The following is a 27,851-nucleotide window of genomic DNA, read 5'->3' on the forward strand; positions in this document are numbered from 1 at the left end:
CTCTCCTCTTCCTGGGTGCAGGGGTCAAAGTAACTCAATGGTGGCTTCTCCTGTGGTGGCTGATATGATGCCAGAATATGTGCTGTGGTGCCTCTCTCCTCTTCCTGGGTGCGGGGGTCAAAGTAACTCAATGGTGGCTTCTCCTGTGGTGGCTGATATGATGCCAGAATATGTGCTGTGGGGCCTCTCTCCTCTTCCTGGGTGCAGGGGTCAAAGTAACTCAATGGTGGCTTCTCCTGTGCTGATTGATATAAAGCTGATGGTTGTGCCATCTGACATGGTTGCCAGGGTCTGATTCAATGGGGGCCTACTCCTGTGGTGGGTGATCTAAATGCCTGATTCTCTGCTGTGAAGCCTCTCTCCTCCGTCTGGGTGTAGGGGTCAAAGTCTTTCAAAGTCGCCTTCTCCTGTGCTGATTGATATGAAGCTGATGGTTGTGCCATCTGACATGGTTGCCGGGGTCCCATTAAATTGTGGCCTACTCCTGTGGTGGTTGATATGATGCCTGATTCTCTGATGTGGAACCTCTCTCCTCTGTTTGGGTGAAGGGGTCAAAGTAACTAAATGGTGGCTTCTCCTGTGGTGGCTGATATGATGCCAGAATATGTGCTGTGGGGCCTCTCTCCTCTTCCTGGGTGCAGGGGTCAAAGTAACTCAATGGTGGCTTCTCCTGTGGTGGCTGATATGATGCCAGAATATGTGCTGTGGTGCCTCTCTCCTCTTCCTGGGTGCGGGGGTCAAAGTAACTCAATGGTGGCTTCTCCTGTGGTGGCTGATATGATGCCAGAATATGTGCTGTGGTGCCTCTCTCCTCTTCCTGGGTGCGGGGGTCAAAGTAACTCAATGGTGGCTTCTCCTGTGGTGGCTGATATGATGCCAGAATATGTGCTGTGGTGCCTCTCTCCTCTTCCTGGGTGCAGGGGTCAAAGTAACTAAATGGTGGCTTCTCCTGTGGTGGTTGATATGATGCCTGATTCTCTGCTGTGAAACCTCTCTCCTCCATCTGGGTGTAGGGGTCAAAGTCTTTAAAAGTCGCCTTCTCCTGTGCTGATTGATATAAAGCTGATGGTTGTGCCATCTGACATGGTTGCCAGGGTCTGATTCAATGGGGGCCTACTCCTGTGGTGGGTGATCTAAATGCCTGATTCTCTGCTGTGAAACCTCTCTCCTCCGTCTGGGTGTAGGGGTCAAAGTCTTTCAAAGTCGCCTTCTCCTGTGCTGATTGATATGAAGCTGATGGTTGTGCCATCTGACATGGTTGCCGGGGTCCCATTAAATTGGGGCCTACTCCTGTGGTGGGTGATCTAAATGCCTGATTCTCTGCTTTGAAACCTCTCTCCTCCGTCCGGGTGTAGGGGTCAAAGTCTGTCAAAGTCGCCTTCTCCTGTGCTGATTGATATAAAGCTTATGCTTGTGCCATCTGACATGGTTGCCGGGGTCTGATTCAATGGTGGCCTACTCCTGTGGTGGGTGATCTAAATGCCTGATTCTCTGCTGTGTAACCTCTCTCCTCCGTCTGGGTGTAAGGGTCAAAGTAACTAAATGGTGGCCTACTCCTGTGGTTTGTGATATGATGCCTGGTTCTCTGCTGTGGGACCTCTCTCCTTTGTCTGGGTGCTGTGGTCAAAATAATAGTAAGTGACCTTCTCCATTGGTGGGTGACTTGAAGCCTGATTCTGTGCTATGGGACCTCACTCCAATTAATATTGTTTAATTTTTATTTATTTTATGTTAACTCATCATTTCCCTATCTACATTTGTTTGCAGGGGATTTAACTACATTTTGCTGCCTTTTGCAGCCCTCTAGCCCTTTCCGGGTGTGTTTTACAGCCTTTTTAGTGCCCAAAAGTTCGGGTCCCCATTGACTTCTATGGGGTTCGGGTTCGGGATGAAGTTCGGGTCGAGTTCGGATCCCGAACCCGAACATTTTTCGAAAGTTCGGCCGAACTCGTCGAACCCGAACATCCAGGTGTTCGCTCAACTCTAGTTATCACCACTCACCATCTGTGTTGATTCCTCAAAGTTTCTTAAAACCTCACAGAGGTCAGACATCCATGCCCACTCCTCGCTTGTGAATAGTGGAAAGGTGACGACCATGTTGCAGCTGGTATTCCACTACTGCCCTCTGCTGCTCACAAAGCCTGGCCAACATGTGAAACATGGAGTTCCACGTGCTCACGTCGCGCAACAGCCGGTGAACTGGCAATTTCAAGTGCTGCTGCAGCATTGACAGATCGGCTGAAGCTGTTGATGACTTGCGGAAATGTGCACACACACAGCACAGCTTCACCAGTAGCTCTGGCAAATTGGGGTAGGTTTTGATAAACCGCTGAACCACAAGTGCGAACACGTGGGCTAGGCATTGGATGTGTGTGAACTTGCCAAGCTCCAAAGCTGCCACCAAGTTATGGCCATTATCAGACACAACCATGTCTGGTTGTAGGATGAGTGGCAAGAGCCACCGCTCTGTCTGGTCTCTTATCCCCTGCCACAGCTCTGCGGTGGTGAGCTGTTTGTCCCCTAAACATATCAGCTTCAGCACGGCCTGCTGCCGTTTCCCCACTGCAGTGCTAAACTGCTTCCAGCTACCGACTGATGACTGACTGGTGCTGCAAGTGGATAATTGGGAGGTGGAAATGGAGGCGGAAGCGGAGGTGGAGAAATGGGATTTGGAGCCACTAACGTAGGTGCTGGCGGAAACCCTGACCTTCCCAGTAACTGCATTGGTCAGGGCACGTGTGATGTTACTGGACACATGTTGGTATAAGGCAGGCACGGCACACCTTGAAATATAGTGGCGGCTGGGGACTTCATAACAAGGGACGGCTGCCAACATCAGGCTGCGGAAGGCCTCAATGTTCACAAGCCTAAATGGTATCATTTCCAGGGCCAGTAATTTGGAAAGCTGTGCATTTAGTGCTATGAACTGTGGGTTGGTGGCTGGGTATTTTTGCTTGCATTCAGAGGTCTTGGGTAAGGACATTTGAATGCTGCGCTGGGACACAGAAGTGGATTTGGTCGCTGATGGTGCTTGCGAAGGTCCAGGGGCAAGGCGGGAGGCATCCGGGCCTGCCCTTCAACAGGGGATTGGCCAGCACGCAACATAGGGGAAGAGGAGGCAGTGGTGTAACCCGCAGACACAGATCGTGGACCCAGGCGTTCGTCCCACTTATTACGGTGCTTGGATGCCATGTGGCGGATCATGCTGGTGGCGGTGAGGTTGCTAGTGTTCACACCCCGGCTTGTTGTCTACACTTTCCTAAAAAAAAGCCCTACTGCGGAACATCTACCCCTTGGCTAGGGAGATTTCCGCAAGAGGGTGCTCCTTGAAACAGTTGCGGGCCTGTTTGGTGTGGCCCGCCTTCTCCCTTTTGCCACCCCACTGCCTCTTCCAGCCTGTTGCAGTGCTGCAGATCCCTCCCCTCTGTACTGCTGTCCTCGCTCGGCTTTCCACCTTCCCAGGTTGGGTCAGTGACCTCATCATCCACCACCTTTTCTTCCACTTCCTCACTCTGATCATCCTCCTTATTTGTTGACCTAACCACAACCTCAGTGATTGACAACTGTGTCTCATCCTCTTCATCAACCTCTTGAGATAGTAATTGCGGTTGACTCATTTGCAACTGTGTCTCATCATCATCCACCTCATTAAACACTAATTGCCGTTCCCCATCGTCATGTTCTTGTCACTGTGGATGCTCAAGAGGTTGGGAATCAGGGCACAAGATCTCATGTCCCCCTTCAAGCATGCTTGGCGAGAGGGCAAAATCAAGTAATGGCGATGAAAAGAGGTCCTCGGAATATCTGAGTGTGCGATAACTTGTTTGGCCAGACTGTACATGATGGGAGGAAGGAGGATCAGTGTGAGGATTGTGTTGACCAGACTCCTGGCTACTGCGAATGGACATGGTGGTGCTTAACCGACTGGAAGCATTATATGCTGCAATCCAACCGACCACCTGGTCGCACTGGGCTGACTTCAAGAGTGGTGTCCTGCGCTGCCCTGCAAACTGGGACATGAAGCTAGGTATCGTGGATGATTGTTTTTCTTGTGCTCTGGCAGCAAGCACAGTTTCTCCGAGCCCAGGGCCACAACCACTGCGTGCACAACATAGGGGAAGAGGAGGCAGTGGTGTAACCCGCAGACACAGATCGTGGACCCAGGCGTTCGTCCCACTTATTACGGTGCTTGGATGCCATGTGGCGGATCATGCTGGTGGCGGTGAGGTTGCTAGTGTTCACACCCCGGCTTGTTGTCCACACTTTCCTAAAAAAAACGCCCTACTGCGGAACATCTACCCCTTGGCTAGGGAGATTTCCGCAAGAGGGTGCTCCTTGAAACAGTTGCGGGCCTGTTTGGTGTGGCCCGCCTTCTCCCTTTTGCCACCCCACTGCCTCTTCCAGCCTGTTGCAGTGCTGCAGATCCCTCCCCTCTGTACTGCTGTACTCGCTCGGCTTTCCACCTTCCCAGGTTGGGTCAGTGACCTCATCATCCACCACCTTTTCTTCCACTTCCTCACTCTGATCATCCTCCTTATTTGTTGACCTAACCACAACCTCAGTGATTGACAACTGTGTCTCATCCTCTTCATCAACCTCTTGAGATAGTAATTGCGGTTGACTCATTTGCAACTGTGTCTCATCATCATCCACCTCATTAAACACTAATTGCCGTTCCCCATCGTCATGTTCTTGTGACTGTGGATGCTCAAGAGGTTGGGAATCAGGGCACAACATCTCATGTCCCCTTCAAGCATGCTTGGCGAGAGGGCAAAATCAAGTAATGGCGATGAAAAGAGGTCCTCGGAATATCCGAGTGTGGGATAACTTGTTTGGCCAGACTGTACATGATGGGAGGAAGGAGGATCAGGGTGAGGATTGTGTTGACCAGACTCCTGGCTACTGAGAATGGACATAGTGGTTCTTAACCGACTGGAAGCATTATCTGCTGCAATCCAACCGACCACCTGGGCTGACTTCAAGAGTGGTGTCCTGTGCTGCCCTGCAAACTGGGACATGAAGCTAGGTATCGTGGATGATTGTTTTTCTTGTGCTCTGGCAGCAAGCACAGTTTCTCAGAGCCCAGGGCCACAACCACTGCGTGCACTATCAGCATCATGACCACTTCCCCGTCCCTTACTGCTCGCCTTCTTCATTTTAAATGTGATATATGCTTGAAAGTATGTCACACATACAGTAGCGTAGGATTTGGAAGTGTATGCGCAAATTTTTTTACAAAGATATTTGTGATAAGGAAACATTATACTGACACGTACCACAGGTAATGTCTATGGAAAAAGTACACTGGATGTCACTGATATTTTAGGGATGTGCACACTTTAAACAGGAGATGTGGCGTAGATAATTTAACTGTCCGCAGTGGCCTATTACACGGTATTTAGCGCAGGATGCACTAAAAAGATTTATTGCTGCTGTCACACACAATACTTCTTAAAAGGAATTTTGGGTCTTTGAAAGGTTTTTTGTATAAAAATCTTTCTATTACACTCCCTACACTGCCTGTTCCTTCCTATGCACAGCTCTCCCTAACACTGATCAATTTAGCGCAAGTTGCGCTACAAACATATATTGCTGCTGTCCCACACAATAGTCCTTACAAGGACTTTTGGGTCTCTGAAACGTTTTTGTACAAAAAAAATATTCAATTACACTCCCTAGACTCTCTGTCCCTTCCTATGCTCAGCTCTCTCTGACTACGAATGAGCCGAGCATGCGTCATCAGGTGCCATATAGCACCCAATGACGCGTTCCGGCTATCCAATCACTGTAATGACAGTAGCCAACATGGCTACTGACATTACAGTGAGGGCAGTACTTACCTGCACATTAATTGGCTGCGTAGCAGCCAAGAAACGTGCGGGGAGGAGACTCGAGCATAGCGCTCAAGCACATGCGGTACTCTGCTGAGTACCGCCTTGTGCCGAGCATCGAGATGCTCGAGCCGAACAGGTGTTCGGCCGAGCATGCTCGATCAACACTAATTCTGACCCCATTCCTTTTTATAGTTATGTCTACGGAGCTGTTTGGGGGCCAATTTTTTGAGGGACAATGTGTAGTTTTTATTGAAACCATTTTGGAGTGTCTGTGAATTTCTAATCATATTTTATTTAAAAAATTTGGTGAGCAAGTGAAGCTGTGAAAAAATGTCGAATCAAAATGGCAACCATTTAGATTTTTTTTTCACTATGCCTGTGGCAGTATGGGGTAAATATTTTAATATTTTAATAGTTTAGGAATTTTGGGATGCGAAGATGCCAACAATCAGTATGCTTTTTTAAATTTATTTATTTTAATCCTGGGGGAATGGGCGTGATTTAAATTTTTTTTTTTTTTTTTTATATTTTATATATGTTTGTATCTGGGCCTGAAACAGAGACTTCCATTCGTCCATCTGTTGAGGAATGGGTTGTCTCTGGTCCAAACCTCATTCCAGGGGCTTATAGGGATATAAGGGCCTAGGTATACAGCATATGAATATTCCTACCTTAAAGGTCTATTCATATTAATAGGTAGTTAGGGCCCGGATTAGGGTTGTTTAGGAGGTGACCTGTTCCTTCCCTAGTTTGCAGGCCCAGTTACTGTTCCCCTTCCCTCCTGTGTTTAGTGTTGAGTTTTCCCCCACATTGATCTTGACAAAATTTGCGGCTATCTTATGGAGGTCTGCCAACTGCAGACCTCCATAGGAACTGCAGTGCTGATATGCTGGCTCTCTTCAGAGAGACACAACAAATCAGAGAGAAAGAACGGCTCCCCCGATTGCCACAGGGAAAAGCTGGTTTTAACCCCAAAGCGCGTGCTTCCTTTATTATCAGCATTTAGATGTTGTGGTCACATAGACTGTTAAATGCCTGCGATCTACATAATTTCCGGTCACAGACATTATCCCTGGGCCTCTGCTGTTTTAACCTGCAGAGACCAGCTGGCTATGGCGACTGCTGCCGTTAAGACTGAAATATTTGTTAGTATAATTAAGTGTGAAGTTATAATGTTTGAATATCAACATGTAGTTGAATATGGCCTGCACAGTCAATAAAGCGAAAAAAAGAAAATCCCAGTTTTGTAATATTGCCCAATTTATTTCTCACCAAGGGGATAAAATTTTATCTGCATTTTTAGTTGGATGGATCCTATTATTTGTGTAAAGAAATAGCAACTGTGTGACAGTACAATATGTATACAGTCGAACAATTCAGTGAAGTTGAGGCTTTTGTACCTTGCATGAGTTTGATTGATGCCTCTTTTGTCATGATATACTGTACAAACATATGATCCTAGTCCATCGGATGAGACTACACAAGCAGATAGTGTTTATTCATTCATGGATAACCTGGGCAGAGGGTAAGTGACATGACTTGGAAGACACCAACAGTTGTCACTTTTCTTTGATGAATTCATTGTCATATTTGTGCATGTAACCTAGAGCTACTTCATGAAAACAGATTTCCCATCTAACCTTCTGTCATGTAAGAGTGGAAGAACGATCATATAAAATACTAAACAGCCAAAATATGAAGCAACATACTAATTTTTATGGTATCTAACATTAAAGGGGTTCTTGGGGAATTTTACATTGACAGTTTATTTTTAGGATCATCAATATTGGAATAGAGAGGGGTCCAACTCCCGACCTCCCTGCCAATCAGCTATTTTCCAGTGGCTCTGGTGCCGGAAGTAGTGTGTAGTGGACAGAGTGGATTACTGCAGTGCAGCACCTATAAAAGTAATTGAAACCAGCTCCGTCCCCTACATGAAAGGAGACACTCCAGAATGGCAGGTCTGGGAGGGGTCTGACCTCCACTGACCAGCTATTCTTAAGTGGCTCCGGCCATCTTTACAAAGGTCCCAAGAATCCCTTTAAAAGCATTGTGCCAGAAGAAAGATAACTGTGTGTTTTGTTTTTGAAGGTCCCTAGTGCCCTTCTTGTCTATAGGATGAATCTGGTATTGCATACCCCTTTAATTGAATGGAACTGCAATGCCAGGTACTACCATGGACAAGAGTGGCACTAATTCCCAACAACCTCTCTCTAAGTTTCCATGAATATGGGCAGATTTTTTAAGACTAGGGATGAGCGAATCGAAACATCCGAAGTCGATTCGCATAAAACTTTGTTCTACTACTGTACAGAGCAGGAGCTCCATACAGTATTATAATGTATTGGCTTTGATGAGCGGAAGTTATTGCTTTGCAAAGTCTCTAACTAACTGTTTCTGGGTCACCTGCGCCTGAAATTCTCCTAATTTTGGTGTACATCAGATTAGTAAATGACTCCCTACATTTTCAAATTTCCTGCTAAGACCTTTTGAGTTAATAGAAGGGAATCCGTCACCAGGGACAATCACTCTGAATCAACACTAAAGTGAAAATGGGGGGAAAAGCCTCACTTTTCTCATCTAACAATTATTCCATATTCTATTTTTTTTATTTCATAGAACGCCCTATGCATTATAAAGAAAATATTTTAGCAACAGTCCTGGAATGGAGTATGCTTCCGGACCCTGGAGCAGCCTACCTGCTTGTAAAACGATTTTACTCAAGTAATAATGTTGGTAAGTTTTTATTTTCATTCTAAAGGAGTTAGGAATTAACAATAGCAAGGATCATTTATAATGATAATATTTTCCTGTAAATGCTTTGTGACTCCATGGGATGGAAGATTCTCTGGCTTGTCTCGCTTTGAAATGTTAACCCCAATAATGACTCATCAGTCTGACTTGGTGTAAAGGCCATAGCGGCAATTTATTAACAATACAACTATTACCAAAAAATTGTACATACACATATATACCTTGGAGGTAAGAAATGCAAATGAGCTCTTAACAAGCTTTGCCTCTAATGCTACCAGATGTAAGGCAGCTATCCTATAAGTCAATATTCAGCTCTTAAAATAACTAAGCCTTGAGACATGACTTGGATATTAAATAATCCAGCACCTCATCTGCAGACAGCTGTTTTGGGGTGATTGCCCCTCATCAGTGCAGAGCAGAGAGTACTGGCTCAACGGGCTAGGAGGCCTGTGTCCGAGCAAGGGGGGAACAAACTCTCCTTAGGGAGAGAGCACCTTAATAAGTGTGAGGAGACTTATAGGCCATACATGCTCCTCTGGAATTCTGGGAGGGAAGAAATGCAAATGAGCTCTTAACAAGCTTTGCCTGACTTATAGGATAGTTGCCTTACATCTGGTAGCATTAGAGGCAAAGGTTGTTAAGAGTTCATTTGCATTTCTTCCCTCCCAGAATTCCAGAGGAGCATGTATGGCCTATAAGTCTCCTCACACTGATTAAGGTGCTCTCTCCCTAAGGAGAGTTAGTTCCCCCGCCAAACCACACCCCCTACTGCCGCATACGCCAATCCTTATGAAGTCACTGAGAACGACATCTCACTTCTAAATAAAGGTCTATCCTATGTTCCCACTGTCCAATATGACTGCTTTCAATGGAGCAAAGATATTGCCCTCTTTACACGAAAACTTCTGTGGTACAAACACTTTTGTCTGCAGGACAAGAAATAGTGTGATGAATTGAATATAAATGCAGGTGATCTAGTGGCAACTAGAACCCTAGTGGAACTGATGGAGGAAGGAGAAAGGGATAGAGCAGAGGGTCCCATCACCACATTCAAGTTAAAGAGTACCCAAATGCCACCCCCCCTCCCTGATTCACATATATCCATCTTCCATAAACTAGTCTCCAGAGATTTAGAACAGATCAGTCCAAAAAAGAAAGGTGAAAACAATTTGAGCAGAGAAGAATATTTATCATAGAAACATAGAATGTGTCGGCAGAAAGGAACCATTTGGCCCATCTAGTCTGCCCAATATACTGAATACTATGGATAGCCCCCGGCCCTATCTTATATGAAGGATGGCCTTATGCCTATCCCATGCATGCTTAAACCCCTTCACTGTATTTGCAGCTACCACTTCTGCAGGAAGGCTATTCCATGCATCCACTACTCTCTCAGTAAAGTAATACTTCCTTATATTACTTTTAAACCTTTGCCCCTCTAATTTAAAACTGTGTCCTCTTGTGGTAGTTTTTCTTCTTTTAAATATGCTCTCTTCCTTTACCGAGTTGATTCCCTTTATGTATTTAAAAGTTTCTATCATATCCCCTCTGTCTCTTCTTTCTTCCAAGCTATACATATTAAGGTCCTTTAACCTTTCCTGGTAAGTTTTATCCTGCAATCCATGTACTAGTTTAGTAGCTCTTCTCTGAACTCTCTCTAGAGTATCTATATCCTTCTGGAGATATGGCCTCCAGTACTGCGCACAATACTCCAAGTGAGGTCTCACCAGTGTTCTGTACAGCGGCATAAGCACTTCACTCTTTCTACTGCTTATACCTCTCCCTATACATCCAAGCATTCTGCTGGCATTTCGTGCTGCTCTATTACATTGTCTTCCCACCTTTAAGTCTTCTGAAATAATTACTCCTAAATCCCTTTCCTCAGATACTGAGGTCAGGACTGTGTCAAATATTCTATATTCTGCCCTTGGGTTTTTACGCCCCAGGTGCATTATCTTGCACTTATCCACATTAAATTTCAGTTTCCAGAGTTCTGACCATTCTTCTAGTTTTCCTAAATCCTTTTCCATTTGGCGTTTCCCTCCAGGAACATCAACCCTGTTACATATCTTTGTGTCATCAGCAAAAAGACAAACCTTACCAGCGAGGCCTTTTGCAATATCACTTATGAAGATATTAAACAAAATCGGTCCCAGTACAGATCCCTGTGGAACCCCACTGGTAACATTACCTTGTTTTGAATGTTCTCCATTGACTACAACCCTCTGTTGTCTGTCACTCAGCCACTGCCTAATCCACTCAACAATATGGGAGTCCATGCTCAATGACTGCAGTTTATTGATAAGTCTTCTATGTGGGACAGTGTCAAAAGCCTTACTAAAATCTAGATATGCGATGTCTACTGCACCTCCACCGTCTATTATTTTATTCACCCAGTCAAAAAAATCTATAAGATTTGTTTGACATGATCTCCCTGAAGTAAACCCATGTTGTTTTTCATCTTGCAATCCCTAACAAAGCTTGAAAGTGACCGGAATGTGGTAATGAAGCCCTCTGATAAAGGGGGCAACCTAGTCCTAATGGACTATGTAATATATAAAAGAATGTGCCTAGACATTCTAGAGGACAAGCAGTCATACAGAATCTTACCAAAATATCCAGGTCCAGTCTTCATTCAGGAATTAAAAAATATACTGCAGGATGGACTTAAATGTAAATTGATCGATCAATCAGAATTTGACTTCCTATTGCCTCAAAATGCGATTACTGCATGAACTGAAAACTAGAAAGCGCAGACCCGTCCTGGTGTAGCAACAATGATCCGGCAATATCCGGCCTTCTAAATAAGAAGCCTCAACACATCTGACCGGTGCAAACCACCACCCCCGCCAATGGTCGGAGCACAAAACGTGTCCCTCTCCCTTCCGGATCCGTTTTTGATCTCCGCACTACACATTGCAACCCTTCTGCACAACGCAAGATATCCTCTCAATGTAGACCGCCTTTACCCACTCTACTCCGTGCCACCATTTCCGACATCCTGAAAGCACCAAAAAACGCTAATACAAACGCCGTCCTAAACAAGCTAATCTCATAGTCCGAGACACAAAATCGATCCCACTTGTCTCCATAAAAGTTGCAAAATGTCATACGACACTGGGCGGCGTCTATCCCTAGAAAGTGCATTCCGCCGATAACCCTTTAACAGCTGCTGCACTAAAAAACATTTAGACACATCCAACCAAAACGCGACCGCCACCACCCATTTTGATACCACAAATAGGACAAGCCCGAACTATAAGTCAACCCCACAAAATAATTCAACACTGTCCGGAAATCGTCCGCTGAACTGCAACCCCCAACTTGCTCTAACAATAGTTGCCATTGAGACCACATACAGCATAAGCCGACCACGTACCCGTACTCAGGGATTGCTGAATCAACGCTGAGACTACCCCAAGGCCACGTTCCAGAGCCACCGAGGACAAGGACACCCCTTCTCTTCCGTCCCTTGCACCAATTGGCGAAAACGATCCCACTGGAAATGAGAAAGCACCTCAGCCCCTGAATTCTCAACTCCTGTAACATGAACAGCCACAAAGTAAGCATTCAAAAACAAACAACGCAACACCAAATGCCGCAACAAGTGAATCACAAGCGGCAAACTAGCAGACTGCGCATTGATAGCTTGTACAACACCCAAATTATCACAACAAAAACAAACTCGTTTATTTCGAAACAATTCCCCCCATAACTCAATAGCCAAGATGATAGAAAACTGTTCCAATAAGGCCAGGTTAGTCAGGAAGCCTGCCCCCCGCCACTCATCAGGCCACGACCCCGCACTCCATTGGCCCTGACAGAATGCACTGTAGCCACAAGACCCTGACGTGTCTGTGAACAGCTCCAAATAAACATTGAAAACCTGCACCTCCATCCACATTGATTTACTGTTGAAACAAGACAAAAACTGCTCCCACACCTCCAGATTGGCCCGTACTTCCGCAGACAACGGTACAAAGTGTAAAGAAGAAGCCACCCCCGCCATAGCCATGGCCAATCACCGGCAGAAAACCCTCCCCATAGGCAAAATCTGACACGTGAAGTTAAACTTCCCCAACACTGACAGGACCTTATGCAATTGGGCTTTTATAACCTTCCGCAATCCGGCCACTTCAACCACCAAATCATTCACTTTCTCTTCCGGCAAGCGGCATTCCATGTTTACTATATCAATAATAATACCAAGGAATTTCATTGAAGTCGCTGGCCCTTCCGTTTTTTTCTGATGCTAACGGAACCCCAAACGCCGCCGCAATGCACTCCTTCGCATGCATCAAAATTTAGCAAATTCGGGTGCTCGCTGGCCCCAAAAATAAAAACTCATCCAAGTAGTGAAGCACAGAATCCCATCCAGATTCCTGCTTAACCACCTATTCCAGGAATGAGATAAAAGTTTCAAACAATGAACAAGAAATCGCGCCACCCATAGGTAAGCAACAATCCACATAGAATTGCTCCTCCCATTTAAAACCCAACAGGTGAAAACTATCCGGAAGAATGGGTAGTAAACGAAACGCTGCCTCCACATCCGTTTTTGCTAACAACGCCCCTTGCCCTAAAGACGAGCCCATGCGAACGCTGCATCAAAAGACGTGTATGACACAGAACAGAGCTCCTGATCTATACCGTCGTTCACCGAGCTACCCGCTGGGCAGGACAAATGATGAATGAGTCGAAACTTGTTCGGCTCCTTCTTCGGCACTACCCCCAATGGAGACACGAGCAACCCCAGCAACGACATTTCCCAAAAAGGTCCCGCAAAACGACCTGCCTGAACCCCCTTCTCAATCTTTTCCCTAACAACAGTACAGGGAAGCAGGGAAAGGAAAATGCAGCGGCACTACGTGCATACACCTGTGTATCTGTGCGTCCGTATCAAACCCAGGGGAGGCAGCCGTTATTGAAGACCAAGCAGGAGATGGTGCTCAGCGTAACAAAGTGGTATGTTGATGAAAGTGGAGAAAGAGACGCGGCACTCACCGAACTTTTTAATGCTGGTTGCTGTTTATTGCAGGTAGAGCATCATGCTGCGCAGGCAGGGGGGCGGGATGTCCACAGTGTGCGTCGGCGGCCGTTTCGCGCAAGAGTAGCGCTTCTTCTGGCCGGATATGACGTGCAGGTACACGAATAACCTTATATAAAGGAAAGAAAGCCGGGCGTGTCTATGTTAATCCCAGACCTCCCCTGTGTGCAGCTGCATTTAAAGATATACAGACAGAGACGCAAGTGAATAATACAAATATACAGAAAATGTCATATAGACAAGACAGTACAACAATGAAGTACTCATACTATAATGGGGCGACAAGTTTCAGGGGTCAGATCGAGGGTACTGGCGTTAAAGGGATATTATAAAAAGAAATATTTTGGATACATGGACGCAAAGCCTAAGAAGGGGATTATGTAATGAATTATCAAAAATAGTGTAGATGATACACACAATGCTATTGGAGTAAGGTGGTAGGACCAGAAACAAGGAGAGGACGACATGGCCGTACCATCACAAGAAGACAGCCATGTCGTTCTTATCATTGAGACCGAGAGGACCCATGGCATTGGTCCTAATGATCCATCTGGCCTCTCGTTGCAGCAAGAGGCGGTGGCGGTCACCTCCGCGGAGGATGGGTCCCACAGCCTCAATGCCAGCAAAGGAGAGGCCAGATGGATCACCGTTATGGGCCGCATGCACATGTTCAATGAGGCGGGGAGAGCCTCGCCCGGTGCGGATCGAGTTAATATGCTCATGCACCCGTTCAAGCATCGGCCTGATTGTTTTCCCGATGTAAAACATATTACAGGTACAAAAAATAGCATACACCACGAAGGGGGTGCGGCAGTTGATAAACTGCAGAACTTTGTGTGTTACGCCCCCTAAGGACAAAGTTTTAGCCTGGGAGTTTAAATGACAAAAGGAACAAGTTCCACATTTATGGTTACCTGTGGGAATTCTACTTTGTAACCAGTTAGACCTTTTAGGTTGCCGAAGAGCGCTTTGGACCAGTTTGTCCCTTAAAGTGTGGCATTTCCTAAAATAAATAATTGGTTTACTGGAGGCTACTGTGCCCAATGAAGCGTCATGCTTCAGAAGGTCCCAGTTACGGGACTATACTTAAAGACGAAGGCAAATCTCTCGTCTTTATCGCCGCCAGTATTGTCCCTGAGGAGGCTGGATCGAGGGCGGATAGCTGCTCGATGCAATGCATCTAATACGGTTCTCCTTGGGTAACCCCTCTCCAAAAGTCTACCCATAAGTTGGTGAGCCTGTTTAAAAAAATCTGCGTCGGTACTATTAATCCTACGCAACCGGACAAATTGTCCGTAAGGTACCGCGTCTTTAACAGCTGGGGGATTGAAACTGGCCTGGTGGAGCAGCGAATTAGTGGCAGTGGGTTTACGAAAACCTGTTGTGTGCAGATAGCCCTCAACCACGGAGACACGTACGTCAAGGAAATCCAGACATCTGCCTCCGAAGTTGAAAGTGAACTTCATGTTCATATTGTTAATATCGTTAAGGTACTGCACAAAGAGTCCACACTGCTCTTCGCTGCCCGACCAGACCAGGAACACCTCATCCACATATCTGAGGAACCTATGGATGTAGACAAGAAAGGGGTTACCCAAGGAGAAAACGTACGTCTCCTCGAATACCGCCAGATACAGGTTGGCAAAGGTACATGAGACAGGTGTACCCATTGCCGTACCCTGTATCTGGCGGTACCATTGGCAGTTAAACTGAAAGACATTGTTGCTGAGTACCAGATGGAGAGACTCTTGTATAAACTGGGAAAACACTGAGCCTTTATCTGTCCGGGAAAGGACTGACGCAACCGCTTGGAGGCCTGCGTCATGAGGAATACGGGTGTAGAGACTCTCCACGTCCAAGGACACAAGGTGGAATTCCTCCCGCCATTCAAGATCATTGATGGCGCGGAGGAAGTCCCCGGTGTCCTTGAGGTATGTGGGAGTCCCCACTAGGAGAGGCCTAAGCAACCAATCCACGTACTTCGAAATAGGCTCCGTCGGGGACCCAATACCGGCAATAATGGGTCTCCCCGGAGGATGAAGTAGGGACTTGTGTACTTTTGGCACGAAGTACCAAGTCGGGTACTTAGGGAACTTGGGAACAAGCTTCTCTATGATACTTTTAGGTAGAAACTTCTGATCAACGTATCTAGAAAGGAGTGAATGGACCCTGTCAAGAATGGATGGCACAGGGTTCTCACTAAGTTTTACGTATACAGTGGCGTCATCTAACTGCCTAGAGGCTTCCTCAAGGTAATAAGCTCGACATCAGGACCACGTTGCCCCCCTTGTCGGCGGGCTTAATGACCACATCTTCAAGACCGCATAGCCAGTGTAAAGCGGTCTTCTCCTCATGGGTTATATTAGGGGGTGCCACTGGATAAACCAGTGCACGTACATCCCTAAGAACCTGCTTATAAAAAAGGTCAATGGAAGAGCCCGTCGGCATGGGGGGCAAAAACGTGGACCCGATGCCTCCCGTAAAGGATTTGTGGGACTGTGGAAGAGTGATATCCTCGTTCTCGGTCTCAATAGGAAATGGATGCATGACAATTCGTCTGCATCAAATCTGGGGTAAAAGTGGAACTCAGCAGGCGTCATGCACGCCGGGACCTCACCAGGTAAGGGCGAAGGGCGTAAGGAACACTTCTCAGCAAACAATTTTTTGAGGAAAATCTTGCGCACGGCTTTATACAGGTCAACCTCAAACCCCACAGGATCGAACTGTTCAACCAGGCTGTATCCCAGTCCCCGACGGAGGAGTGAGACACAGCCGGGGGACAGCTCGTGGGGCGTGAGGTTAATTACTGTATTGCTGGAAACAGGTGTAGATGGAAAAGGATCGGAAACAGTCATTGTCTCCAGGTAACTTGACGTCGTCTCCTCGTGGATCTGCGTGCTTGAACGTTTTTGCCTCTTTCGACGGCCTCGTCCCCTCCGGATTCTCCTCCTAAAGGGGGTGGGTCTGCGGTACGCCCGGCTGGTCCGGAGACTCCGGTCTCGGATTGGCTTGAATCAGAGTCCGAGGTCCAGAAATCGCTGCGAGTGCGGCGTATATTGCGTCTTGGGCGGCCGCGGTTTTTGTTCCAATCAAATACTCTATCTGTTTCGTAATCCATTTTGTCGCGCAGAAATTTATCCCTCTTCCGTTCTTTAATATCGACTTGGGTGATGGCTAATTTACTGTTTAGCTTCTTTTCAAAGCTACTGTATTGTGCGGCTGTCATCCTTGCCTTGATTTCAGCTTGCGCCTTTTCAAGGTCAGTGTTGACCCGCTGATACTCTTTCTCATCACGTGATAAGATCAGATTCATGATTTCCATCGAAAAATCGGCATGCATGCGTTTCCATGCTTCCACGAACTCAGGGTCGTCCTCATATTGGTAAATCTCTTTGTAGATTCGCAACCCACGTGGGACCCGACAGCTTTCCTTGTAGGAAGTTAATGATTTAATGGTCCAAAACAAACGGACCTCTCGATCGGCCAACTGAAAGATCTTCGCCTCTAGAGAGCGAGTACTCATGGATAGAACTTGGTCTCTGACATTGCACAGACTGAAAAAGGCCTCCGCCCCCTCTCTGCCTGAACGCAGGCTCGCGGCTGCTTCATCACTTAGGGTTGTGGATGGAGATGGTGTAAGTGACGGGATGTCGTCAGGCGTGTGCTCAGCTGAGGCAATCATGTAAACAGTAGTACAGGGAAGCAGGGAAAGGAAAATGCAGCGGCACTACGTGCATACACCTGTGTATCTGTGCGTCCGTATCAAACCCAGGGGAGGCAGCCGTTATTGAAGACCAAGCAGGAGATGGTGCTCAGCGTAACAAAGTGGTATGTTGATGAAAGTGGAGAAAGAGACGCGGCACTCACCGAACTTCTTAATGCTGGTTGCTGTATATTGCAGGTAGAGCATCATGCTGCGCAGGCAGGGGGGCGGGATGGCCACAGTGTGCGTCGGCGGCGACGGCCGTTTCGCGCAAGAGTAGCGCTTCTTCTGGCCGGATATGACGTGCAGGTACACGAATAACCTTATATAAAGGAAGGAAAGCCGGGCGTGTCTATGGTAATCCCAGACCTCCCCTGTGTGCAGCTGCATTTAAAGATATACAGACAGAGACGCAAGTGAATAATACAAATATACAGAAAATGTCATATAGACAAGACAGTACAACAATTTTCCCTAACAACCTCTGGCCTGGCAAGCGCCGAAACCAAATTCCAAAAGCAGCCTCCCGACCGCGCTGAAGAACACGGAATGTGAAAACCCTCAACAAAACTCATACGTAACAATTTTGCTGCAGCCTTATTTGAATATCTATTTAGAAAAGGCAGAATCTCGTCCACCATCACTGATGTCAGACCTCTTTTGCGCAATCTCATCTCCCTTTCCCTTACCCTGTTTGAAACACTGAACGAGGCTATGAGACCCTCTACATCCGGAGCATTTGTGCTTAAAACGGCAGTTGGAAAGGAACTTGCAATACCCCTCATTGAACTGCCAGCAGCAACCTTTTCTTCCGCCAGAAGCAACTCTGCCGCCGAAGCACCCCCTGATGCCCCTCGAAAGGGCTGAGCACCCCCTTTTGGAGCTGCCATCAGCCGCATCCACAAGCTAATATCTTGATCCCACCGAATACTTGACCGAAAAGCCTTACACTGATGGAACTGCTTGTCGTATCTCAACCACGCCACCGCGCCATATACCTTATACGCCTCACCTATGGAATCCATATATCCAAAAAGCGCCAAACAATGTTCCGGTGCTTTTTCCCCAACAACACTCACCAAGATTCCAATGGCCTGCAACCAATTTATAAATGTGCGCGGTATCAAACAATACCGACGACACTACTCTTCCTCCTTCTTCCTCTCGTCCGGCAGTGCCCTATCCAAATTAAATTTCTCTAACGGAAGTAGCGAAAAGATCTGTATACATTCATCCCAATAAATCTTTTTTCCCGCATACGAGCGGCCCTTCAAAACCACATGTATACCTCACCTTTCGCGGCATCCGCCAACCAGACCACATCCGCCGTACCCGACTTCTCGCCACTAGTTGTCACCTCCCCGGGCTCTAAAGTTGCTGGTGTCACAGCCTCCAGCTCCGTAACAGCGGAGGAAACGGCCGTCCCCGCCTCCACCCAAGGCCCGTTGACTGCTGTAGTCACCCCTGGTCCAGCCCAGGCACAGTCCCAGACCCTACACATGCCAACAATGCCGCCAGCCCCTCCAACAATTCCCGCACTGCCCAATCCCCGCCAGCAACCACCGGGGTACCCCATACTGCACTAACCCCCACTTCCGTGCCCGCCAGCGTACTCTCACCTGGCTGTCCCTGGGGAGGAATCCCAGCAGTCCGGTCACCGTAGCTGGCTCTACCCTCGTCTCGATTGTCTCCACTTGGCTATCTTCACCGTCTTCTGAGCCCTGGGTCCATTCGCCTTCCTCCGCAGACTACAAGAGCGGCGACTCGCCTCCTGGTTCCTCTGGAACGAGTGTAGCAACCTCCTCTCTGCCCATTCCAGGCCCACCAGCCAGTGGCCGCAGTCCACTGCCTCTGTCCTCATTTCTGCCAGCCCCTGCCACAGGTGCCTCTTTCCTACTTGTGCTTACTAGGCTCCCACCTGCCTCCGCAGCCATCTTAGGGGTGGAGACACATCCGCCTCACTCCTCTCTCTTTGCCGCACTTGCCTCCGGCTACCACCAGGGGGCCTCGGCGCATTAGCGAGTTCCATGTCTCCCTGCCCGTCTCTCCGGCCACCCAAGAGGGATGCCGCGCATCTGCTGGACCTGGAGCCCGCATGCCGCACCGGCGCTGCTGCCCCTCCCCTAGGTAAGTTACTGACTCACTCGCCGCTGCGGCTCTCCAGCAGGGGAGCCACTGCATTTTATCTGCCTCCCCCCTGCCTGGTTAGGGAGACAGGACGGGGTAAACCCGTCCCTCTCCCGCCGAGCCCGACCGCCATGCACGATTCCTCCTCGTGCGGTTGCGGGCAGCGATACCTCCACTACCACGCAGCCCAACCGGAGGGTCCCGTAAGGGGCTCCCTAAGCGCTGCCGGACTTGGGGAGTCACTTCATGGTTCAATCGCTCAGGAGGCCGAGACCTCCTCGCCCGCCCCGACCTAGCTGGGGCCGCCTCCGCCAACCTGCCACCTTGTAATGCTGCCTGCAAGGTCTCCTGCACCCAATCTGGCCCTCTATCAGCCGCTCCTGCTCTAACCTCTGCAATCAATTGCTCCAGAGAAGCCATTACCTACACCAACGTTTGCGCAACGTCCTAAACCACAATAAGCCCTTCCCTGGCCTGCCTTATATACCTGGCGTGAAAACACGCTCCCCCCTTACTTCACACCCCTCCCTGCTCCTACAACCCAGAATTAACCCTATATGCCACTGCCTTCCACCAGAGTCAAGCCGCATTTCTCTATGGCTGCGCCCCGCTCCACTGCTTTTCTTCACACTGGAGCAATAGTAGTGCAGTTTAGAGCAATACTGGGCACACCTAAAATATACTTCAAAACAGCTGGCACCCACTGGATATGGCACTTGTTCATCTCCTGAGCAGGCGTCATCTTTAAAGACCTGACATTCACTATACTTTTCAGAGATTTAAAGATTGATGACCTATCCTCAGAATAAGTCATTAAAGGACATCTGTTAGCAGATTTGTACCTATGAAACTGGCTGACCTGTTACATGTGCGCTTGGCAGCTGAAGACATCTGTGTTCTTCTCATGTTCATATGTGCCCGCATTGCTGAGAAAAAAAGGTTTAATATATGCAAATGCACCTCTAGGAGCAACATGAAAAAATGTGATTCACATGGTTTGCCGAATTTTTGGGGAAAAATGTGGTTTGATCCGTATTTGTTTGCGGTGAATTAAGATAAAAAACAGCTAGTTCCTGGCTAAAGAGAGCCTTTATAGTGGTGTAGAACACTATGCCTTGCAGAAACATGCATAGGGAGTCTGCTGTGGTAGTCAAATAACACTGTGAGTCCGTATGATATGCAGATGACAGGCGTCACTATTAGAATCACTGCACACTTCATTTATTTGGGCAGTCACGGGGCCAAAACTGACCAAATAAGTATGAACTAAGCTTTCAGGTCGATGTTAGCGCCAAGAAGAAGCACACTAATTTTTCACTGTTGTCAACTGATTCAACATAGATATCTACAGAAATTGTTCTATTAAATGCTTATACAAGTAAAATCCCCCCCCCCCCCCCTGCAAGAGTGGCCAGGGTGTCAGCAGCAGTAAGTTTGTGGTCACGTCACTGATTAATTTGCCCTTCCTCTGATCCATCAGAACAATAACCCACAAGAAAATGATACTGTCTGTGGCGCAAACGCCTTCATTTGGTCAGCATTTGCTCAGTAATCCATCAGTATTGCTAATGCCCAAAAAAAACAGGAGTGGATCTAAAACAGAGATGACACGTGAATGGAATATTTGCATGTCTTCTGTGTTGTGTACCCACTCCTGCTACCAAATCATAAGCCAATTCTGATGGGACCATGCAGGCCTTACAGCTGCTACACAGACAGGATCTGTTGTGCTTCAAATTTTTCCTTCCTTCTGACAGATCAGAAGAAAGGTCAAATAAATGATGAAGTCAGCCAAGCCAAAAGCCAAAATAGTGGACCAGTCATGAAGTGGGGAGGGTGGGAACAGCATGAGAAGTCCACAGAGTTGACCTATGACATAGTGGTGAAATGGAAGCAGCATGAGGAGACCACAGAGTGGCCCAATGACAGAGTCTGGAAATGGCGGCAACATCAGGAGGCCAAAGAGTGGCAAGACAACGAGAGATTGTGTAGGTGGCAGCAGCATGAGGAGGCCACAGAGTAGGAAAACAAACAGACTCAATGAAGAGCCAGACGAACCACCCTAAGAATGCACATCCAACAATAACCATAGGTAATAAAAGTTTATATATAAAATTTATTAGACAACAAAAACAAACAGACACATTAAAAAATTGTATACAATATGAACAACGTGTCGGTACCTAAATAAGACCGACACATGCAGAATTCACTGAACGTCCACAAAATCAGGACATGAAATATATGCTAGCTATACATAATATCAGCATATAAACTACATGTAGAGCATGAGGAAGGCACAGCGTAGCACAACGATGACCGATTTTGGAAATGGAGCAGCATGAGGAGGCCACAGAGTAGCACAACGACGAGAGATTGTGGAGGTGGCAGCAGCATGAGGAGGTCACAGAGTGGCACGATGACAAAGTGTGGAGGTGTAATCAGCATGAGTAAACCAGAGTAGCATGACGACGAGAGATTGTGGAGGTAGCAGCAGCATGAGGAGGCCACAGAGTGGCACGACAACAAAGTGTGGAGATGTCAGCAGCATGAGGAGGCCAGAGTAGCACGACAACTAGAGATTGTGTTGGTGTCAGCAGCATGAGGAGGCCACAGTGTAGCACAACGACTAGAGATTGTGGAAATGGAAGCAGCATGAGGAGGCCACAGAGTAGCACAATGACAAGAGATTGTGGTGGTGGCAGCAGCATGAGGAGGCCACAGAGTAGCACAACAACGAGAGACTGTGGAGGTGGCAGCAGCATGAGGAGGCCACAGAGTAGCACTACAACAGGAGATTGTGGAGGTGTCAGCAGCATGAGGAGGCCACAGAGTAGCACAATGACGAGAGATTGTGGATGTGGCAGCAGCATGAGGATGCCAGAGAGTGGCACAACGTCAAAGTGTGGAGGTGTTAGCAGCATGAGGAGGCCAGAGTAGCACAACATCGAGAGATTGTGAAGGTGGCAGTAGCATCAGGAGGCCACAGAGTGGTACGACGACTAGAGATTGTGGTGGTGTCAGCAGCATCAGGAAGGCACAGAGTAGCACGACGACGAGCGATTGTGGAAATGGAAGCAGCATGAGGAGGCCACAGAGTGGCACAACGACAAGAGATTGTGGGGGTGGCAGTAGCATGAGGAGGCTAGAGAGTAGAAAGAAGACGAGAGACTGTGGAGGTGGCAGCAGCATGAGGAGGCCACAGAGTAGCACAACGACAAGAGATCGTGGAGGTATCAGCAGCATGAGGAGGCCACGGAGTAGCACAACGATGAGAGATTGTGTAGGTGGCAGCAGCATGAGGAGGCCTCAGAGTAGCACGAAGACGAGAGATTGTGGAGGTGGCAAAAGCATGAGGAAGGCACAGCGTAGCACGACGACGAGCGATTGTGGAAATGGAAGCAGCATGAGGAGGCCACAGAGTGGCACGACGACAAGAGACTGTGGAGGTGGCAGCAGCAAGAGGAGGTCACACATTAGCACGATGATGAAAGATTGTGGAGGTGTGAGCAGCATGAGGAGGCCACAGAGTACAACAACGACAACAGATTGTGAGGTGGCAGCAGCGTGAAGAGGCCACAGAGTAGCACAATGCAGAGACTGTGGAGGTGGCAGCAGCATGTGTAGGCCACAGAGTAACACGACGACGAGAGATTGTGGAGGTGGCAGCAGCATGAGGAGGCTACAGAGTAGCACGACGACGAGAGATTGTGGATGTGGCAGCAGCATGAGGAGGCTACAGAGTAGCACGACGACGAGAGATTGTGGAGGTGGCAGCAGCATGAGGAGGCCACAGAGTAGCACAACGACAAAAGATTGTGGATGTGGCAGCAGCATGAGGAGGCCAGAGTGACACTGCGACAAAATGTGTAGGTGGCAGCATCATGAGGAGGCCACTTTGGCTCTGCACGATTTAATAATACACGTTTACGACACAAAAGGCTTGGCAAATTGATTGTCTGGGAATTTCCATCGAAGATTGGGATAATAAATTGGCAAATTTAAGTTTAGTTTCTTATCATTTTAATCAAGTTTTGGTTCCATTTAATATTAAATATTTAATAAATTTAAATACTGAATAAATAAATGAATAAATAAACCAGCACTCACAATCCAAAACACATCTAAAACCAAAGGACTTAGGTGGGTAAAAATATACTTATTTATTCGAATAAATAATAAAATCGATTGATAGTCAAATATAAACACGATAAATGCTAAAATCGAGACGAAAAATATCCAATAGTAAAATTATGCAAACGACATCCACTTAAAACTTGATCTTACTAAAATGTATAGAACAGCCAGAAGTTCAAGCTAATAGATGAGCGATGGCATTCGTGGATACATGAAAGGTTCAAATCAAATCTTTATTGCTTAAAGTATAATAGTTCATGAGTTAAAACCAATGTGAATGATCTTAGTACCGAATATATATTTATCATAGGAAATGGGAGTACAAAAAATATTTGAGCTGTCCATCCATATGAAAAAGACAATCCTTTAAATAATCGTATATAGGCAAACGACAATCCTTTGAGTTCTAAGTGGCTTAATTTACTTGCAGGTATTTATAAATGACTCTACTCACTTTGCAGTTGCTTCAGAGTCTCCACCAGAGGCGTCCCTCATGGTGTATAAAGACTCACCCACCTTCGCATTGCTGTATATTCTATATATCTCGATTCTTTGTGCAGCGGCCGTATAGTTTCGATTTTGCGGTAATACTGGCGTCTCACGTGATGCTCCTTCACGTGACTTATGTAATGGAGCTTGAGGTTCTGTCACGTGGTGTTTCAAGGGGGTGTCGAATGAAGCTTGAGTAGTATAGATGTCGAATAAATCAGGAATAGAAATCTTTCTTGATCCTATAGTCTTTTGTAAATGTCGCAAACACTGTGTGCGGGTAGTGGTGGGTAGTTGCGATCTCTGGTTCTGCCAGATGCGTTTTGAGGTCCTCTAACCTCTTCCTCAGTGGCCACTGTCATTTGCCTATATGGCAGTGGTCGTTTGCCTATATACGAATATATTCGGTACTAAGATCATTCACACTGGTTTTAACTCATGAACTATTATACTTTAAGCAATAAAGATCGGATTTGAACCTTTCACGTATCCACGAATGCCATCGCCCATCTATTAGCTCAAACTTCTGGCTGTTCTATACATTTTAGCAAGATCAAGTTTTAAGTGGATGTCGTTTGCATAATTTTACTATTTGATATTTTTCGTCTCGATTTTAGCATTTATACTTTTCGTCTGATTTTAGCAATTTATCGTGTTTAGATTTGACTATCAATCGTTTTTATCATTTATTCAAATAAATACGTTTATTTTTACCTACCTAAGTCCTTTGGTTTTAGATGTGTTTTGGATGGGGAGTGCTGGTTTATTTATTTATTTATTTATTTATTCAGTATTTCCATTTTACCAAGTGACTGGGTGAGTCACTTTCAAACCAAGGCACCCTTACCAATATTAATTGAGCTGAGTGAGCCACTATATCAGCAAATTATTCAATTTAATAAATTTCATTAAAAAAATTAAGTGTTTTCCTAAGACAGGCGAGAATCGGCCAGTTTTCTGGTTATTCGATGATGTGGTTGCGATGGAGAAAGCATTCAAAAAACAATGTCTCTCCACCTGGAGACAAATTCTTTATGGGGGCATTGGACAACTGTTTTTTGACTTTCCACGATTACTCAATAAAGTGTTGAATAAGACAGGAGAGAATTAGCCAGTCTTCTGGTTATTCGAGAGCGTGGTTCTGATGGAGAAAGCATTCGAAAACACAATTTTTCTCCACCTGTCAAGATTGATGCAAGTGTGGTATCGGCTGCTCATCGAGCCAGATACTTTTGGGGGAACCTGCCTGGCATGAACAGGCCTCTAGTACCTACAGACAATGAGAACACAAAGTTTCAAGATTGCTTCGAGCCCGGAAAAGTCATAACGTTTATCAATATTCAAACCATTACTGCCCCTGGTCTCTTCGTCAAGGAAAACATCACAAGTTCCCAGTCACCATAGGAAAAGCTTAGAATCAACATTTAAAAATATATGGCATCAGAGGTGTGTGAGGACGCCATCACGATAGGAAGGATACGACATCCAGGGCAAATTGTATATGTAGGCGACATACAGAATATAACCAGGAAACAGATTGAAGAATGGGGACAATTCAATCTGATAATTGGCAGCATTCCTTGTAATGAATTATCTGTGGTTAACCCACACTGGAAAGGCCTTTATGGGGGCATTGGACAACTGTTTTTTGACTTTCCATGATTACATAATAAAGTGTTGCCTAAGACAGGAGAGAATCGGCCAGTCTTCTGGTTATTCGAGAGCGTGGTTCTGATGGAGAAAGCATTCCAAAACACAATTTTTCTCCACCTGGAGACGAATCTTGTCAAGATTGATGCAAGTGTGGTATCGACTGCTCATTGGGGGGAACTGCCTGGCATGAACAGGCCTCTAGTAGCTACAGGCAATAAGAAGACAAAGCTTCAAAATTGCTTGGAGCACGGGAGAGTAGCGAAGTTCATCAAGATTCAAACCATAACTACCAGCCCCTGGTCTGTTTGTCAGGGAAAGCTTCATGAGTTCCCAGTCATCATGGATAGGAAGGAGGACATCCTGTGGTGTACGGAGATGGAGAGGGTCTTCGGATTCCCCTGCACTATACGGACGTCTCAGAAATGAACCGCTGCTCCTGACAGAAGCTCCTGGGAAGGTCATGGAACGTCCCGGTCATCCGATAGCTATTCGTCCCGCTGAACGATTATTTTGAAAGTGTGTAGAAGGCACACGGGGCCCCCACTCAGCAGATTTATCATGGAGACAACGGATTTTATAATATTGCATTATTTTATGAAGGAAAAAAAAAAGAAGCCCCTTCGTCACCCAGCTCCCAAGTGCGATCAGCTGCATCATTATCATTGAGTACTGTCTGCACTAGTGTTGAGCGAACATGCTCAGCCGAATTGTTGTTCGGCTCAAACATCGCTATGCTCGGCACACCCAAAGGCTCGGCCGAATACTGCGGGTGCTTGAGTACAATTTAATACAATGAAAGTCAATGGGAGACCTGAGCATCAAACCAGGCATCCCCTGCTCTGAATAAGAGAGGGTGTCTGGTTCACAAAAAAGGTTCGAAATTTATGAAAACCCCATCAAAATGGTTTGGGAACAGAATTAAAAGGATGTCTGGATGCATCTTGGACTCCTATTATCTACAACATACAATAGACAACCACACACACTATATGCCAAAAGCCAGGTATATGGAAGCCATCAATCTGTCCATGAGACAGATGACAGGCTTAGTCAGCATACCTTTGCAATGGCAGCCTTGAGCACTATTAGACATTCCAAACCAGCTCTCATCTGGCTGAGAGCCAGTAAGCCTCAAAGTTACTTCAGATCAGTTGGATGGCTTGGGTGGACCTGCGCACCTAGATCAGTATCATTAGGGAGACAAAAGTTTTCTGATTGTCCTAACATAATATTCAATAACCTTTCTATACAGTTTTGTCATGCAAAAACTAATTTGCATAAACATGAGCATATGGGAAAGACAGACAAATGAGCAGAATCTGCCTTGTTTTTCAGCTGAAAAAAGACTATTACTCTTGTCATAAGAATATGAAACCACAAAACCACAAAACCGCAAATTTTTATTGTGAATTTTCCATGCAAAAGGCTACACTAAGAATCTTGTCATGAGACTATGAAGCCAATAGATGGCGCTGTTCATGACATGAAATATGGTTTTATAGTCTTATGACAAGAGTAATAGTATTTTCATAAGAATATGAAACCAATAGATGGCGCTGTTCATGAGTACTGTAGATCGTGAATATTCTAATCGCGATTTTTTTATCACAAATTTTCAATACAAAAGGCTACACTAATAATCTTGTCATGAGACTATGAAACCAATAGATGGCGCTGTTCATGTCATAGATATGGATCTAGGTGTGCAGGTCCACGCAAGACATCCAACAGATCTGGAGTAACTTTGAGGCTTACTGGCTCTCAGTCAGATGAGAGTTGGTTTGGAATGTCTCATAGTGCACAAGGCTGCCATTGTAAGGTATGCTGACTATTACTAAGTCTGTCATCTGTCTCGTGGAAATATTGATGGATTCCATATACCTGGCTTTTGACATATAGCCTTTGTTTGGTTGTTTATTGTATGTCATAGAGAATAGGAGTCTAAGACACATCCAGCCAACCTCTTAATGCTGTTTCCAAACAATTTTGATGGGGTTTCCATAAATTTCAAACCTTTTTTTGTGAACCAGACACCCTCTTCTCTTCCAAGCAGGGGGTGCCTCGGGTTCTCCCATTGACTTCCATTGTGCTCTGGTGCTTGGTAGAA

General features: G+C 46.4%; 1 protein-coding gene across 1 annotated transcript in view; it reads left to right on the forward strand.

The window, feature by feature from the left end:
* The window catches only part of ARAP2 (ArfGAP with RhoGAP domain, ankyrin repeat and PH domain 2), a 703,001-nt gene that overhangs the window by 525,402 nt on the left and 149,748 nt on the right, over positions 1-27,851 (forward strand). The window contains exon 27 of the mRNA XM_040419005.1: positions 8,454-8,570. Within this exon, the coding sequence (XP_040274939.1) occupies positions 8,454-8,570 (117 nt within the window). The remainder of the gene's footprint in view (positions 1-8,453; positions 8,571-27,851) is intronic.

The sequence above is a fragment of the Bufo bufo genome, chromosome 2 (genome assembly GCF_905171765.1).
Source record: "Bufo bufo chromosome 2, aBufBuf1.1, whole genome shotgun sequence".
Taxonomy (NCBI): domain Eukaryota; kingdom Metazoa; phylum Chordata; class Amphibia; order Anura; family Bufonidae; genus Bufo; species Bufo bufo.